This window comes from Quercus suber, unplaced genomic scaffold, assembly GCF_002906115.3.
Source record: "Quercus suber isolate HL8 unplaced genomic scaffold, Cork oak 2.0 scaffold_49, whole genome shotgun sequence".
In the NCBI taxonomy this organism is placed as follows: Eukaryota; Viridiplantae; Streptophyta; class Magnoliopsida; order Fagales; family Fagaceae; genus Quercus; species Quercus suber.
The window spans coordinates 1,595,963-1,614,709 of record NW_027069514.1 but is presented as its reverse complement, the minus strand read 5'-3'; the positions used below and the strand labels follow the sequence as shown (position 1 = coordinate 1,614,709).

Genomic DNA, 18,747 nt, shown 5'->3' with positions numbered 1-18,747 from the left:
TTGAAAAAAAAAATACTAATATACAGATAACAAAAAATGTGAAGCTTATTATCTTAATTTTTCTCTAATAAAATATTAGTTTCCTCTTGCTAATTATAGCTATACGATTTATCTGCTTGGCAAATTCGAGGTTCCAGCTGAACTGGTCCAAAAATATTGTACTCTCATAAATGAATTTCTTCATTTAAATTTTAATGATTTTTGACTAGTTTTTGGTGACCGAACAAAACATGTGAAACTTTCAAAAGATGGCCGTGGATCATGTGAAGTCCACCAGGTGTACCTCCTACATTTAAACCCATCCTCTTTTCCATCTTTATATATATAAAAAATATATTGTGACTCAAGCATCCAATACCTGCCCAGGCACTCTTTTCTTTCATGGTTCTGGATTAGCTACCATTTAATGAAACATCTCTTCAGCTCTTTTCAAATACCTGTAGTTGCTACAAGGACTTAGAAACATGAGGAACTTGTATCTTGGAGCCCACACTTTTGTCCTACTTCTAGTTTTCTTCATGGTACTAGCCAGTAGTAGAAGCCTTCGAGTGACTCATCATTGTAAGTGCATCCCTCCTTGTTATATTCTGTTTCATTCTTAATTTGTGTATTCTATTAGAACAAATGGTGTTATAAGAAGATACGGATACTGACTCTTTCCTCTTTATAACAAATTTCACAATTGTTGAGATGATAAATCATTATTGATGTACAGTAGAAATAATGTTAATGGTGGTGATGTTACACTAATCCTAACATGCTACCTTAATAATTGTGAAATTTGTTGTCTATAACATTTTTGATAGAATTACCTATAATATAATTTTATCTCATTGTTGTTCTCTTCATTCTTTTCTCATTTTGACTGTGTTAGACATTTCAGTCAGCTTACACGACAAGGGAACCAATGTTGGAGAAGGTCATGTCTCACCTAAGGTCTGTTTCCAATAATGACTTCATGCTATACATACAAGTTCTAACAAAGCACACATTGTAATGAAGAGCACAATTAATGAGATTGAAATGTGGTTAATTTGGTCATTGAATCCTTTTAGTATGTGTGTTATTTAGGAAGAAGCAAAAGAAGAACTCGGTACTGAACTGTACCCAACTGGTTCAAGCTTGCCGGACTGTTCCCACGCATGTGGACCATGCTTTCCATGCAAAAGGGTGATGGTGAGCTTCAAGTGCTTCACAGAGTCATGCCCCATTGTTTACAGATGCATGTGTAAAGGAAAATATTACCATGTTCCTTCCAATTGATCTAGCCACAAACTGGACATGCAATGAAAGTAGTGGTTTGATTTTTTATTGAAATCATGTATTAATATGTTTGCTATGTGAGTGCGGATTTTATGTACATCTCTTTAGGCACATGTAGTTTTTGAGTGATGTTAGGAGTACTACAAATTCTATTACATGTTCCTTGCAAATTAATGTGTCAACTTTCAAATTCCAAACTACCTGCACTAATCAGCCCAATAAGCAAACTTGATAGAAAATTTACCCTAACACTGACATTCATGGATTCTAAAACTGATGCAATATTTAATTGAGGGTCTACTGAGCATTCCCATAGGAGTCCATCAAATCCATGCATCTGATCCCTTGTCTGCTTGATGTCATCATGGGTTTTGACTGGCCATAATCCACTCTCTGGACCTTGTTAAGTTATGCTAGTTTAAATATTGGATCCGTCAGACTTTCTGAATTGAATATCTCAATTATTAGTTGCTCCTGAATGGGCTGGGAGAATGGTGAGAGATGCAATGCAGGACTGCTTTAGTGCTTCAACCAAGTAAGAACTAAGGGCACGTTTGGTATGCTTTAATAGATATTGTAATGGAATGGTTATTCATGTGTACTAACTATTCGGTTATTTGGTTGCATCTTTATTACAATAAATAGTTAGTCCTTAGTAATACCTATTCATTAAATCAAGGAATATTTATTCTTTTCTAAAATGATTGTAATAGTCATTCCTTAATACATGTAACCACTTTTAAAATCAATATATTTCCAAAAAATATGAACTTTTTGAAATTTCAATTGATATAAATATTGTTTGGAAATTGGTTTTGGCGGGGTGGGATCAGTCGTCCATAGATTTTAGTGGCTAGAGAAGAGTCCAAAAGGCTCTTCTTTAGAAAGGTTCTCTGCATTATCAAAGAAATAAATAAATATTGGTTGGAAAAATCTGTAATTGATTGTGGTAACACTTTGATGATTCACACCCTTTTTTTTTTCTCAATAATGCATGGCAGCTCTTTTTGGGCTGCAACTGGAGGCATGGATCAAAAGCTTATTATCTGGGATCTGCAGCACTCAATGCCCCGTAGCACATGCGAACATGAAGTATGTCTGAGATTTATTTTGTAAATCTCTTGATATAATTAATTTCTAGTTAGTGTTCTGTCTATTGTGTTGGCAGAATAAACTCTGTAATTTAAGATTTTCATCACTAATCTAACAATGCACTACCATCTAACAGGATGGAGTGACATGCTTGACATGGCTTGGTGCATCCAATTACCTGGCTACAGGTTGTGTTGATGGGAAAGTACGATTATGGGATGGTCGCTCTGGTGATTGTATAAAAACCTTCGGTGGGCATGATGCTGCGATTCAGTCCCTTTCTGTATGTGCTAACCGCAATTTCATTGTTTCGGTTTCAATTGATGAAACTGCCAGAGTTTTTGAGATTGCAGAGTTTCTGTAAACAAATAAGCCTTTTTATGCTTACAGCTTTTTTGGGTCTTCCTGGGGCATCAAAGTTTTCTACTTACAAAGAAACAAATTGTTTGTTAACAATATATACTTTATGGCTACTGAATTTGTGACATTTTATCATACACAATGTAGTATTATTTTTTTTATAAAGTTTCTTTCTAATTAGAATTAAAACATTCTTTAACTGATGCGCACAGATTTTACTACTTTGGTTCTTACAAATTGTCACCACTTCAAACATTTATTTATTATGTTGTTAAACTAGTATCAATCACATTCATTATTACATTAGCTTGTAAATGTTTTATAATCATATTGGTTATAGCCAAAACTGACCAACTCGTTTGTGAAGCAGAATCAGGAGAGACTTTTTCTCTCCCATCCCATGGTGCCACTGGTCAGCAGACCAGATACACACACAAGTCACACATGAACCAAATAATGAAACTCCCGAAACAGGAAACATTTGAACACCATAATATATATAAAAATAAAAGTATGGAATGAAAGAAAGTTCATTTAAAGCTTCATTTAAGCCAAAGGTCTGATCTTCACGCTTGTGGCAGAGCCCTTCTTCAATTGCCCTTTGACGCATCATTGCAATAATATTATCCTACTTACAAATTACAACGGATTTCAATTTTCATTTTCAAATCTTCTTTCACTGCCTATCCACGTGAACTCCCCCGTCTCTCTTTGGCTTTGCCACTCAACAGCCACTGCATGGAAAGTATGGTATTGTTCACACACATTTATGGTGTATAGAAATTAATATTGGTTTGCCCTTCTGCGTTATTTGTACTTAATGTTTCTGCTACTAAGTTTTTTTGTAGTTGTTCAAACAAATCAATTAAATAGCCAAATTAAATTATCACAACAGTAGAGGACTCAGATATCAGGACTGTTGTCCCATGTGTTGAATACCTTCCGTTTTGTTCATCCAAAAAAAAAAACCCTTCCGTTTTTTTCTCCTTATTCTTGTTTTTTATTTCAATTTTTAAATCCTATTACACCTTTTGTTTTATACGATAGAATTTGAACCTTGCTCCATGATAATTGTTTTTTATAATCAGATCAAAACACTAATTGATTTTTATGTAGATGGGATTCAAGTCGTCTATGATATGACCAAAAAAAAATATATATATATATATATATATTACCAGTTGAATTAATTGAAACTCACTAAATCTTATTACACTTATGTTTAAGTTGGACAGTACCTAATTTTATGTGATTGGATGAGCATACTCTTAGGCTAGGAGACCTCCTTTCGTTGTTCAAACTACAAACTGGGAGGGAATTGGCCATTGGTGAGTGCCTGAGTGGAAGGTGGCTTGATTAGTTTGTGAATTGGACCTCAGATTGACTAATTCATCTTAAGCTAGGATAATTCAACAACTAATAGTTACTTTTCTTTCACCAAGTATCTCACTTCAGGATTATTTCATTACTATATGATTTGAGAACTTGATAATTTGGTAATCTAAATTTGTCAACTTGAAGAAATTGTGGAATATTCATTAAAAGTATTTGAAAAAAAAAATACTAATATACAGATAACAAAAAATGTGAAGCTTATTATCTTAATTTTTCTCTAATAAAATATTAGTTTCCTCTTGCTAATTATAGCTATACGATTTATCTGCTTGGCAAATTCGAGGTTCCAGCTGAACTGGTCCAAAAATATTGTACTCTCATAAATGAATTTCTTCATTTAAATTTTAATGATTTTTGACTAGTTTTTGGTGACCGAACAAAACATGTGAAACTTTCAAAAGATGGCCGTGGATCATGTGAAGTCCACCAGGTGTACCTCCTACATTTAAACCCATCCTCTTTTCCATCTTTATATATATAAAAAATATATTGTGACTCAAGCATCCAATACCTGCCCAGGCACTCTTTTCTTTCATGGTTCTGGATTAGCTACCATTTAATGAAACATCTCTTCAGCTCTTTTCAAATACCTGTAGTTGCTACAAGGACTTAGAAACATGAGGAACTTGTATCTTGGAGCCCACACTTTTGTCCTACTTCTAGTTTTCTTCATGGTACTAGCCAGTAGTAGAAGCCTTCGAGTGACTCATCATTGTAAGTGCATCCCTCCTTGTTATATTCTGTTTCATTCTTAATTTGTGTATTCTATTAGAACAAATGGTGTTATAAGAAGATACGGATACTGACTCTTTCCTCTTTATAACAAATTTCTCTGTTTCCAATAATGACTTCATGCTATACATACAAGTTCTAACAAAGCACACATTGTAATGAAGAGCACAATTAATGAGATTGAAATGTGGTTAATTTGGTCATTGAATCCTTTTAGTATGTGTGTTATTTAGGAAGAAGCAAAAGAAGAACTCGGTACTGAACTGTACCCAACTGGTTCAAGCTTGCCGGACTGTTCCCACGCATGTGGACCATGCTTTCCATGCAAAAGGGTGATGGTGAGCTTCAAGTGCTTCACAGAGTCATGCCCCATTGTTTACAGATGCATGTGTAAAGGAAAATATTACCATGTTCCTTCCAATTGATCTAGCCACAAACTGGACATGCAATGAAAGTAGTGGTTTGATTTTTTATTGAAATCATGTATTAATATGTTTGCTATGTGAGTGCGGATTTTATGTACATCTCTTTAGGCACATGTAGTTTTTGAGTGATGTTAGGAGTACTACAAATTCTATTACATGTTCCTTGCAAATTAATGTGTCAACTTTCAAATTCCAAACGAAAAACGTATTTAAGAAAAAATTTTAGTAGCCGCCATTGAGATGGCATCAATTGTAAAAGTTGACTGGTTAATTTGTACAATAAATCTAGAGTTACAACAAATTTCACAACTATCTTCGGTGATGAATTGTTAATGATCGATAATAAAATAATAGATAATAGACTTATATGAGAATGAGTCATATCTTGACAACTCAACAGTTGTAAAATTTATTATAAAAATTGTTGTGTTTGTAGCATTACTCTAACTAGTATGTAGGCCCGTGCTACCGCATGGGAATGGATATATTATTAATCATGAATTATTTATGTTTAAAAGGCTCAGTTAAATCTAAATTCATATTATTAACCAGAAAATTTTATTAACAAAATTTAGCAGTATATATATTTTGCACAGAAAGATGAACCTTGGTGACAATGTTTATCCAAAAGATCCATTCATGCTTTTGAATCTTCAATCTCTATTGGTGATTGAAATTTTTGTAGCTTAAAAAATATAAATTAAAAAAAAAAAAAAAAAAAAACTCGGAGTTGTACTCATTTTGTAGTTTTACGATGGGTTATTTTGTAACATAATGGGCATTTGTGTGAAGAAAAAACCTCTGAAGTTCCGTGGCTGATAAAAGAAATTCTCTCCAATCTCTTTTTATAGAGAGGTGGGTTTGTGCGTATTTTTATACATCCTTCATAGTTGTATTATCACGAAGCAGGTCCAATGGATTTAGATTGATACTACCGATTCCCAAAGCATGAGTGTTTAATGTGTTATTAATTTCATCTCATTGGCTTTTGCACATGACAGCAAAATTAAAAATAATTAGATTGTACACGTGTATAGTAAAATTGGATTCCAATTTCAGATTCTAATTGAACAATTGGAATAATAATATATGATAGTAACAACAATAGGAAAATTCAAATAAAATTTCGGATTAAATTGTAACAATTTGAATAAAAAATTCCAGTAGAAAGACAGGGTGGAGTGATCCATTCCAAGAAGGCGACCAAACTTACGTAAATATAGAATAATAAATCTCTTTCCGGAAAATTTACATTGTTCATAACCTTTACCTCCACTGAAAATTTTAAAAACATAGTGACTCATATCTGCCATCCAGACATCTACAGCCGGGTCCTCTCCAATTCGCGTGAGATTCCATTGATCACTAAGTTCCTTTGCAGCCTGCAAAAAGTATCATCCATCGGTCCACAACAGTGCTTTCTTCATTGTTATAGGTGCCAAACCTGAACAAAAAGCCAAATATAAGGATAGTGAATTTTAGGCATAATGTGTATCTAATCACATATTAGCAATTTATAACAAATGTAAAGATACAAACTTTGTAAGTGAATAGTAAACAAAACTCAGTGTCAGAACAAAGAAGAAAGCACTTTAATTCGAAACTCAGTGCAAATGTAAAGATGCAAACTTTGTAAGCAATTTATATCAAAAATGCAAACTCTAGCTTTGCTATCTTTTTGGAAATTATGCAATGTACCCAAACCAAGTTCTTATCACCAATATTAATCTCTTTGGTTTTCACGTTTGATTGCAAAATCAAGGAAAAACTTAATTAGCACAGTAACTCACTTAACTCGATACATAGAAGTGGTTTTAATGAGAATGAACCCACATACATTTAGCCACATGATGAGTTCTTATCACTGATATTAATCTCTTTAGTTTTCACGTTTGACTGCAAAATCAAGAAAAAACTTAATTAGCACATAACTCACTTAACCCGATACATAGAAGTGGTTTTAATGAGAATGAGTCTACATACATTTAGCCACATGATGCAAAATTCAACGTCAATTTCAAATTCTAGACACATGGCACAAAATTAGAGTCCTAATTTGGAATTCAATTTTACACTCTCTCTACTTCACCTATTATTATATATATAGATTTGTAAGTTTGCTTCAATCGCTCTCCTTTGTTGCCTGACTGCTAATGCTTCTAGTCACATAAAAATGGAGTTAGCATTTGCTTGCTACACCCTAGCTTTCAAAGCATCACTTTGGTAGTGTCTCGCAATGACAACAATGCAAGCTTTACCCCCTCTCCAAGCTGCATCAATATTGACCTTAATCAATGAGAAAAGAAGTTTCTTCTAAGAAACTATTTGAGTCAATAAAACAAGGAGAACCCTCAACATTGGGTTTGTTGGTTTGTATAGACCCAAAAGGCAAGTAACCAATTTTAAAGTTAAGTAGTTAATCAGTCCAATTATGATCAGGCTTTGGTTAAATAGAACATCATTGTTGTGTAAATAATAAAACGACGAAAATAAAGAGATGCAAAATATAGTGAAGCAAAAAAAAAAACCAATGAAACAAATCATCCCAAAAGTAAAAACCACTAGGGGGGCTTAACCTACAAACCCTATAGGCAAAATAGATCCACTAATTAAATTGAAGTTTTTACAAACTAAATTATCATATTCTAGTTTTCTACAACCTAGTAGTACTTATTGACATTACACAATGAAGCTCCTAATCCACGGACTCTTCAATAGTAGACTCCATCTCACATGAGCCTCCTATTCAACACTTCAAGTACCCACTTGAAGATTTGATTCTAGTTACTTGATCTTCTAGTAGTGGCAGCAACTTTTACACTACTGGATCTGAAAATACTTCAAATTGATCACTTAGTAGAGGCTTTTGAGAGCATGAGGTATAAGAACCCTAGATGTACATGTAGTAGCTCTCCAAACGTCTTTTTCCGCATTCTCTAGGTTTTTCTTATATAGCTTGGCTTTGTTTGCACGTGATGATGCAAAAAATTGTTCATAATCTGATTGTCCACGAGCGCTCCAATGGGATACCTGAGGAGCAAGAAAACCAAGAATTAATAGAGATCACCGGTAAGGTGCCAACAAAAGACCCTCTGAAGGTTAAGTCAGTGAAAGAAAAATCACCAAGAGCTCAATAGTGTGAGAGTTAGCGATTTTCTATGTACCTTAAGGAAGAGGAGGTCTGATGCTTATATAGTTGTGAAGAGCGAACCAAGGTCCCTTGAATGCAAGAGCTTTCCTTGTAGAGGAGATTTGGAGTTAAGGCTCCAAGATCTTAGGGTTCTTTTCCCATATAAGGAAGATATGAATGTGTAGTAGGGTCTTTAGGTGTGGTGTGCAAGTTATTTCTATGTAGGGATACATGCGTAGAGAATACATAAAAGATTGTGGGACCCAGTGTACTCATCCGTCGTTATGATCATCCATTCGTCAGTATGCAAATAATAAGGTGCTAATTTTTAGTCAGGAGTATATGTGAGGTACCCGACGGGTCTTCAAAGAGAGTGCAGCATCAATCTGTCTGGACTTTAAGAGATCATATAAGGCATTTATCTTGACGGGCCCTCGGTTGGTAGGTCCCGTGTTTCATCTGTCAGGATGGCGAGGAACAGAGCCGTTGATCATTGCGAGTATTTCATCAAGGGGAAATTTTTGTCCGATCCTTCATGCCTGACAAAACCTGAAGGACAAATAGATAGCGAAACCTTCACAGGACGAAAATACCCTTATCAGCACGAAACCTTAGAGACTTGATAGGCTGAATTGCATTCCCAATTTAACTCAGTTCAATTGATCGAAATAATGGCTCAATTAATCAAAAACTTAAGGCGAAAAGCACATTTTAATCCTTACATTTTCACGCGATTCTCACTTTGGTCCCTAACTTTTTTTTTCACTGATTTTAGTCCCTATTCTGGAAAACGCGTCTTGTTTTAGTCCCTGACGTTACATCAGAGACGGAAATTGCACAGCTGGCAAACGAAAAATTTTAAAATATTAAAATAATACCCACTGTGTCCACGTGGCTTTCCACGTCAGCCTCTAAATTAAAAAAAAAAATTTAACTAAATAAAAAAATAAAAACAGAAATAAAAATCAATCCGAGCAAGAACATGATGAACAAAACACAAACCCAGCAAGAACATGATGAACAAAACACAAACCCAGCAACTTTAAAACCCAAAAAATAATTTCAAACCCATTAAATTCAAACCCATACACCACTACCACACCCAACCCGACTCATAAAAAAAAAAAAAAAAAAAACTCATCGCCAAACACAAAACATTGCCCACCACTCATCGGATTTGAGTGGAGACGAAGAAGAAACGTCGGGTTCTTCAAGCTTAATGATGGGGCCCACTGCCTTTTCCGGTTAGGAACCTCCTCCAAACGGCGTCGTGTGGGTTCATTGTCACTGACGCTCTCAAGCCCACCACCCTATCATCTACGTCAACATCGTCTTCAAATTGGTCACCAGCTATCGCGCCGAGGAGGTCCTCGGCCAAATTGGTTAGTCAATTTTTTCTTCAATTTCAATTGCAACTAGGGCGAAATGTGAGATTGCTTTGGATATTTGAGCTAAACTGATTTTGGTAATTGTTAGGGTTTAGAATGTCAATTTTGGTAATTGCTTTTGCTTTTGGAAAGCAACGTCAGCTAAGAGAGGAGATGGTTTTGTTGTCAAGTGAGGTTGATTTTGTTTAGGTTTGATAGTTTTGAATCTAAGGTTGGAGGAGGTTTGGTTTCAACTCTATGGTTTAGATCTGAGGTTTGTGTTTGGTTTCTCAGAAAGTATAAGAAAATTTGGGTTTTGAGTTTTGAGTTTGGGGCCAAAATTTGGATTTGATTTTTGTGTTTGATGTTTTGGTGGTGTGAGGGTTTGAAATATGGGTTTGAATTTAATTTTTTGAGTTTTAAAGTTGCTGGGTTTGTGTTTTTTGATCTTGTTCTTGCTGGGTTTATGTTTTGTTCATCATGTTCTTGCTGGGTTGATTTTTTTTTTATGTTTTTTAATTTTTTATTTAGTTAAATTTTTTAATTTAGAGGCTAACGTGGAAAGCCACGTGGACATAATGGGTATTATTTTAATAATTTTAAATTTTTTTGTTTGCCAGCTGTGCAATTTCCGTCTTTGATATAACGTTAGGGACTAAAACGAGATGCGTTTTCCAAGATAGGGATTAAAATCGTGAAAAAAAAAAGTTAGGGACCAAAGTGAGAATCGAGTGAAAATGTAGGGACTAAAATGTGCTTTTCGCCAAAACTTAATATCTCAATTGATCCAAAAGTTATTGAAAGTTGTCGTCTGAATGAAACTTGAATCAGATCTACAAAACTTTTGGCAATTGTCTGGATCTCAAAATGCATTCAAAAGATACTTATAAGACATATTTTATTCACAGTTTTTCAACCTAAACTATGGACTCAACATAGTTTATCACGAAGGAAAGGAATTGAAAGTCTTTTGAACGGTAACTTAGATAACCTATGGAACCACTTCCACTATCGAGAAAAGAACCCTATTCATTGAGCTCCAAATTATTTTGGAAATTACAGAAATGTTCTAAAGCAACTTAAAGATGGAGAAGAGCTTTGGGAGGATTCAAAAACATACTGACTTACTCTGCCCTCAATTGCGTGAAAGTCTTTAATTCTCATACGGTCATACCCCAACTAGAAGCCAAACTAGGCCACAATGCATTGCTGAAACAAATGAAGTTCATTCTCTTGACCTTGCCCATATACAAACAAATCTAATTTCTCAATTTGGCTGCCATTTGAAGTCTACATCTAAGGGGTAGAAGTGTAGAACTCCAGATGCCTATCATTCAAACGTTTTTCTTTTCTGTATCTTTTTTAGTTGCTCAACCTCAATCTGTTACAAAACCCAGCCTATAAGGTGATGTCACCGAAAACTTACCACTCGTTTCTCGAAGCTAGACAACTTAATCATCCCTAGAATTTTGAGAAGTATAATAGTCTAGGACCTCCTAGATTGGACAATAGGTCTTCCAAAGCTAGATTTTGCTATGGATCATGTTAACAATGCCCTTAGCGAAATTGTTAATAGGAAAATGCTAACGAGTGCCTTTAGAACACTGGTTAATAATCCATTTAAAGAAAGTTTTATGAAAAATGAAAAAATGTAATTAATGTTTTGACAATTTTTTCATTTCTATAAAAATGGTATCAAAACTTTGTTAAAAATGGATTATTAAAGAGTACCCTAAGGGCACTCGTTAGCATGACCTTTGTTAATAAATCATAATAAGAAAGTTTTAACGCTATTTTCATGAAAATATAAAAAGTTGTTAACAACATTTATTTTTATCATTTCCCTTTGACTATAGAACTGCTTCAATTCTAGGCCTTGGCTTAAAGCCCTCTACCCATGACACCTAAGGTTCTCGCCAAACATTAATACATTTGGCCATTACTATTTACCAATCAATAAGCATCTTCCTTTAAGAATGACTTGGACCTGTCATAAAAGGCTGATAGGATGTCAAGTAGGAGGTTAAGTAGTACCCAGGAAATGATTTGCTCTTCTCCATGGCCTATGATGCTTATTAATGAGGAAGCCTTTTCCCCCTAGTTCCACTTGAAAAAAAAAAAAAAAAAAAGAGGAGAGAGAAACTTGGCTTTGGATTTCATGTAAGATATTGAAACATTAGTGCGGTATGCAAGGGTAATGTCGAAATGATAATGGTTTACTTGATCATTAAGTAATTGAGTTAATGAAATTCACTCAGTGTAAGAGAGTACACTACAAGAAAAAAGCTCTTGTGCAACAAAGTTATTGCAACAAAAAGACATTACAGTGGCAATAAGCATAAATATGTGTATATTACTTTTTGTTGCAAGGACTTAAAATGGACATGGTGGCAGACAATAAGCACAGGATTGGGTGCTCAAATAATTTTGCATGATGTAGTATCAGAATATTCCAGTGCATTTTGATGTGTTATAATGGCCGTAATTTTGTGGGTTCTACTTTTTTTCGTCTTTCTGTTTATACCAGGAAAAAAATATATCATTTTTCTCTTAACTCAATAGTAAACAGCAATTGTGATAGAGCGGTCATGAGTTTAAATTCTATTTGAAGTTTCTTATTGATGTATTTACACACACACACACACAAAATCCATTGGTCTCTTGAGTTGACAGTGATAGAACAAACATCATAAGTTCAAGTCCAATATATATTCACAATTAAAGTAACTTGGATACCCAAATTTGGTGTCATTATAGAAACCTATGACTTCTCATTGTATTGTAATGAAGTCTAGTAAGCAAATATTCAAGTGATTATTAGATTAACTTAGAAATGCAAATCATAAACTTTTTGTGACATGACATGAACGATTGGTTTAGTGTACAGCTTTCTCTAAAAAAAAAGGATTTAGTGTACAGCTAAATAAGGGAAGGACATCAACCTCTTAAAGAAGACTTTTAATTTATTGGACACCCTAAAATGAAGTTTACCAACAAATATTTATACTGACATTTGTTGTTAAGGGACACTGACACTGCTTCATTAATTGTTAAGCTTAGTTCAATTTCTCAACTTCAATTTTTTTTTTTTTTTTTTTCCCATTGTTGCTTAAGCAAGAATGTTATTTTCTAAATCTGTTTATTTAATTAATAATAAATAAACCTGAGAAAAATAACCACATAAATTACCAAAGCTCTTGTGACTCATTGGTATTGCGCAAAGAATCCAAATTTAAATCCTCTCTCCCAACCTATTATCAACAAATTAAAAAAAAAACACACACACACACGCACATAAATTTCCTTTTTATATTAATAATTAGTGCAACATCTTTGTAAAAAAAAAAGTTAATACTTTAAAAGGAATGCATGTACCTCATTAAACACATGACAATAAATTAACATTTTGTCATAAAATTGAACACTTTTATTTTTTACCAAATAGAAAAAAAAAATACTAAAATAATTAAATAATTTATCAAAATTTTTATTAAGGTGGATGGAACATGGAAGTATTCTATTTCCATCTCAAGGAATGTGTCACATGGCAAAACCTTAGATTATTGCAACTTGAAATAAAAGGTGTGGAACAAAGTTTTTAATTGGGAACTCATGATTACTAGACACTTTTTATTTTGAAGATTTATCAACTAACACGTTAGCTTACATGCTTCATATTTACATATGGCAAGCCATTTATGGTGCACAATATCATTAATTATTTTTGGATTTTTTTTTTACTATGAAATATATATATATATATATATCTTGCTAAATGGTTGCCCAAATTTTTATTTAAAATTAAATAAAATTTTAATTAATAAATCAATTCAAAAATCTTTACTTAGGTGGAAGGTTAAATAAATAGTACGTATTTTTCCGTCAAAGAAGAGTGACACATGATACTAATTAAAACATGAAGTGGGATGCTAAATGAAAAAAATTCTCAAAGAATGGGCCACATGTCAAAACCCCATACTTTTACAAATTAATGAGGTTCCTACTTTTATATATAGTTTTATATTAGCAAAGGGTCTGCATGATACAAAGATAATGATGTAAGCTGCTATATGAGAAAATTGTATAGAATATTCAAAATATGCTAAAGTGAACTAATGCCATGATAACTTAAAGAAGTTTTTGTTGAATTAAAGTAATACAAAATTAAGGGATAAAGAACTCCAACTATAGCATAATTGTCATAAAAATTAGAAATTATTTGAAGTAATAAAAACCCCTATAAAAAGATTGAAGTAATAAAGTCATCATAAAAAGTGAAAATTTAAAATTGCACACGCATATCCATTATAATTGTTAACTTAAAGTAATTAGCATTTAAAGGGTAAAAGAATAGCATAGAAATATTGTAGTTTAAATATTGATAAAACATTTTAATACATTCTATATTATTGATGTTTATTATTTGGTGTAATAAATTGATTATTTGTTAATTGTAATTTATGTTTCTTTAACTCTTTGGAGTTAGCATAAGATTTTTATGATATCATGTTAATGTTAGTTGGCTTATGGAGATATCATATAATTTTTTTTGATGATATATTTACGTTATTAGAGTATGACAGTGATAGGTTAAATTAAATATCCTACTAATAGAATTTTATTATGATATATTTACAGATTTTGCAAGGAAATTAATCTTTTCTTTTCTTCTTATTTCTTAAAGGAGAGTGCAACGAAGGTGAGTAAGAAGGCTAAAATTCTAAAGAAATGTCATATGGCATAACCTCATGGTTTCTCGCATGAGATTTTTGCTTTCTTATATAACATTTTGAAAAAAATAATTATGCAAATATTTTTATATAAATAATTACTGGATACCTATATATAATTAATATGTAAATTAATCAATTGGCAAATTCAATGAACTTATATTTTGACATATATGCATGCAATCTTTGTTGAAGTTGAATCCTAAATAAAGAGAGTTTCAATGAATGTGCCACGTGGCAAAAGAATAGGCTATTTTGTTTGAGGTTCATGCTTTTATATATTGATATATTGATTTCTTTAGAGCTCGTAATGCTTCTCCATGCACAAAATACAAAGTGAGGTTTCTTGAGCTTTAGAAAATCCTCAACACTACCATATATTGTTAACAAAAGTTTAACGTTTTTTTCTTGATAATTTAAATTAAATCCAAGCCAATTTAGCAAGTAGAGTTAAATTTATGTCTCTAAAGTCTAAAGCATATATTTTTTAGGCTCCATAATAGTTTTTTTTTTTTTTAAGGCAAATCTAGAATTTTCGTATGAAAGTGTATAAAGCATCTTAGCTTTTAGAAGGATTTCTGAAAGTTGACATAGCATACAAAGTCAAGACTTGAGCTTATCTTTCTGATCATCGCTTCCTTCCATGACAAGAATTTGCTAACCCAGCTTTTACTCTTTCTATATGATAGGGAAAATCTTTTAGTTTCCTTTTGGTTGAGAATAAAGGGGTCCCAATGTGTTTAGCATCTAAGCTTATCTTCTTACATACCCCTGATCAGTACGTTGTCAAAATGATCAATAAATTTAGAGATATAAAATTGTTTATGTGGTCTGTTGTAAATTATTACATAATAAAAATGGTGACGATGATCAACTTATGCAAAAATAATGTTTCTCTGATCACAATCTACCCAAAAAAAAAAAAAGTATAAATTTTTGTGCCTTAGCTTTATTATATTGTTTACATTCTTTGATGCAAATTGTGTTAGGATTACGTTTTTGTTTAGTTTATTTGGTTTAGTTTACTATCATGTTGTTCTTGTTTTTTCGTACAAGTCTCTCTCTCTCTCCTACGATGCATTTGCACGCCATAGTTTCGTTTCAGGTGACAATAGTAATATCTTACATTCTTATTTCTTACACTCTACGTGGGAATTGTTAAAGGAGTCAAACTTTTTTGTTTTAGTTTTTTACTCCAAAAATGGAATATAAAATAATTTTATATTCCATTTTACTAGAAACCAAATGGATTTTGGGTTGTAAATGGGAATTGCCTCTCATCACCATTCTCATCATGTTGTGCAAATTAATTGCACGCCATTTAAGGTGATAATGGTATTAATTATCTCACAATATAATATAATGGGACAATGTTAAGGGCTCAAAGAGGGATTTATTATTTTGTATATGTAGAGTGAAGCATCCCATGTGAGAGGATACAGCTAAAGGTCAAACTCTTCTTTTATCCTCTAAAAATGGATTTTCTTTTGTTTTTATAATACCAAAATTTTGATTAGATTTATGAGTTATACCATGAGAGATAGATGGGAAAATGATCATTGGGTCCATTTTATGATTTAGATTTAATATTACCTTAAGATATATTGAGAGCTATATTATTTAAAATGTCAAATGATGTGAAACTTGGTATTATTTCAAATTTAGACGAAAACAAAATCTTATCAATAAAATGGATTGTGGTCATTTTAAGTTAAATTAGGAGTTTTCTATTCTATTATGATGATTTAGGATGATCCTCTTAAACCACCTTTTTTTTTTTTTCTTTTTCTTTTTTTTTTTCTTTTTTTTGGTGAGAGGATTCAACCATCTTTTTCTAATGTAGGTAAGATTTCAATTCTTTTTTGTTTTTTTTCCTTCTTAAACATTTTTAAAAGTGGGTAAGATTTCCATTATAATTCTTAAATGTCTTGTTTAATGATAGGAGAATTCATTAATTAAATTAATTGACACTCATAAAAAAAATGGATTACAATTATGGTAACAATGGTATTTAACCTCCAAAAAAAGTCATAATAAGGTCATAATGGTGTACGACTGAAAATTTGAATATAAGGGATATGTCCTAACTCCACTTCATTCGAAATTATAAAATTAGTGGCTTGATTGATTGGGGTTTTTAAATCAAAAACAAAAAAAAAAAAATTAAAAACTTGTTTGGTAAAAAACAGAAACAAAAACAAATCCTTTTTCTTTTATCTTCATCAGTCATCACACAAATGCAACCAAAATCCCAAAAAACTAAATAACCTCCAGTACAGCCCAAAAATAGCCACACCTAGCTCAAACCACAAAACCTATTGAGCACAGGCCACACAACTCAATTCACACACTACTAGATTGAGACCCATTGTCCAAATCAAACCCATGTCAAACCAGGTGTGATCCGAATTCACAAACCCCAAAGGATCATTTTGTTGAATCCACCCAATGCACTACTAAAAAGATACTCATAGCCCAAACCAAGCCAGGACCCACTCCAATCCACCCAATCCAAATACCATGTGTAGCCCAATCTCCCCAATGCCCATCGTGCCTCCACCAATCCAAGCTTGTGGCCCTTCACACTCAAATCAATCATATTGATGAAGAGCTAGCTCAATTAATTGGCATTTTATGGTATTTTCAACTAAAACATTTAGGATTTAAATCTCATTTCACTATTATAATTATCGAATTTATCAACAACAAAAAATTGCTCATCTTGACCTACATGTAGTAATACCTCTCCCAATTTACACCATCAATTTGTATCTATTGGCCACAAACTTAAAAATACCCAAAACACATTTCCTAAACAAACTAAATTTTTTTAGTATAAAATTGAAAATAATTTTTACAAATCCCAACTAATCAAATCCATAGTTTTCTCCTTTCCTTTTTGTGTTTTTTAAATATATATAATATGATAATACACAATAAAATCAGTAGATTGAATGCTTTGAATTTCAGTAGCAAGAAAATCACTTGGAAAACCTGAAAGGATGAACACACAATCAAAGGTAACCGGGGAGAACTGGCCAATAACCCTCCGATGATAAAGTTAGTTATTTCTCTCAAATTCTGGAATTCCACTCTCTTTGGAAGTGTTAGAAAAGCCTTACTTTATTTTGGCGTAGATGAATGCTTATATAGCATTTGAAACGGTTACTTGTCTAATAACTTCCCCTATCATTGAGAAGGTCGAAAAGTTCGGAGTTAACTTCCATAATTGCCATGAAAGTTATATTGTTTGGCCTTATTTTCTATAACCGTCATTGAGAGCAGTTTTGTAGCAATGACGGTTTTTACTTGTGCTACGAAATATGAACGTGGAGCTCATCCATAACTTGTATAGAGAAACATGCTCGGAATGTACGGAGGTTGTCCAAGCATCTTTTTGGATGGACGACCTTGTCATGGATGAGCGTTTTATACAAAATTCATTTTCCTATCCTTGCCCTAGACGACCATCATGGACGATTTTGGAGTTGGCGGATTTATCACGCCATCATAATATATTTCAACCTATGGCGATAGGTCAAGATACTTTTCTTTCTTCTTTTTTTGGTGTGTAGGTGAAATTTGGTCCAAGTCTTTTTTTTTGAAGACAAAATACCTTATCAATTGAATTAATTTTAACTCATGTTTCCCTTAAAATCTCTTTCTTTAAAGTCAACAAAATATATTTCAAAGGTATTGAATAACAACAAGAGATTTTACCAACCACACAAAGACTCCAAACTTTAGATTCATACAATATTGACTATTCCTCTCTTCTTTACTTATTTGTTAAAAAAAAAAATTTGGGTATGAATATTGGCAGTGGCAAGAACCTGAGGATGACCTTCCCAAAACAGTCTTTCTAGGCTCAAACTAACACAAGCCCATTGAATACAACACAAAGTGTTGGGCCTTAGCCTAGAACTAGAACAGACTAATGAAATTTTGGGTACATCGGGGCTTGGATCAAGGTCTGCTTTTTTGTTTTTTCTGATTCTTTCGGGGTGAAATTGTAATTTTATTTTATTTTATTTTTTGATGAGAGGGTGAAATTGTAAGTTAGTGAAAAATTGATGTGATTATTCTTTATTCATCCATTGAAAAGCATATTCGGAAAGCATATTATGATTAGCCTAAGTCCACTCATATTTCATAAATATAATATAATGATATATTTTCATTGCCCAGCCAAAAAAAAAAAAAAAATATAATAATAATAATAATAATAATAATCTTCAAAGAAGTTACGGATC

At 32.6% G+C, this 18,747-nt stretch overlaps 3 protein-coding genes across 3 annotated transcripts; all 3 read left to right on the top strand.

Annotated features, from left to right (window-relative positions):
* The first annotated feature begins 268 nt into the window (after nucleotides 1-268).
* LOC112031962 (protein EPIDERMAL PATTERNING FACTOR 2) lies at nucleotides 269-1,453 on the top strand. Its single transcript, XM_024064664.2, has 3 exons — nucleotides 269-561; nucleotides 875-936; nucleotides 1,072-1,453. The coding sequence occupies exons 1-3, from the start codon at nucleotides 465-467 to the stop codon at nucleotides 1,261-1,263; spliced, it is 351 nt and encodes a 116-aa protein (XP_023920432.1). The 5' UTR covers nucleotides 269-464; the 3' UTR covers nucleotides 1,264-1,453.
* Nucleotides 1,454-1,501: 48 nt separating this feature from the next.
* Nucleotides 1,502-2,914, top strand: LOC136066850 (uncharacterized). The gene is made up of 3 exons (XM_065771806.1): nucleotides 1,502-1,798; nucleotides 2,265-2,355; nucleotides 2,492-2,914. The coding sequence occupies exons 1-3, from the start codon at nucleotides 1,755-1,757 to the stop codon at nucleotides 2,717-2,719; spliced, it is 363 nt and encodes a 120-aa protein (XP_065627878.1). The 5' UTR covers nucleotides 1,502-1,754; the 3' UTR covers nucleotides 2,720-2,914.
* Nucleotides 2,915-4,504: 1,590 nt separating this feature from the next.
* LOC136066861 (uncharacterized) lies at nucleotides 4,505-5,582 on the top strand. The gene is made up of 3 exons (XM_065771828.1): nucleotides 4,505-4,824; nucleotides 4,904-4,977; nucleotides 5,076-5,582. The coding sequence occupies exons 1-3, from the start codon at nucleotides 4,728-4,730 to the stop codon at nucleotides 5,265-5,267; spliced, it is 363 nt and encodes a 120-aa protein (XP_065627900.1). The 5' UTR covers nucleotides 4,505-4,727; the 3' UTR covers nucleotides 5,268-5,582.
* The last annotated feature ends 13,165 nt before the right edge of the window (nucleotides 5,583-18,747 follow it).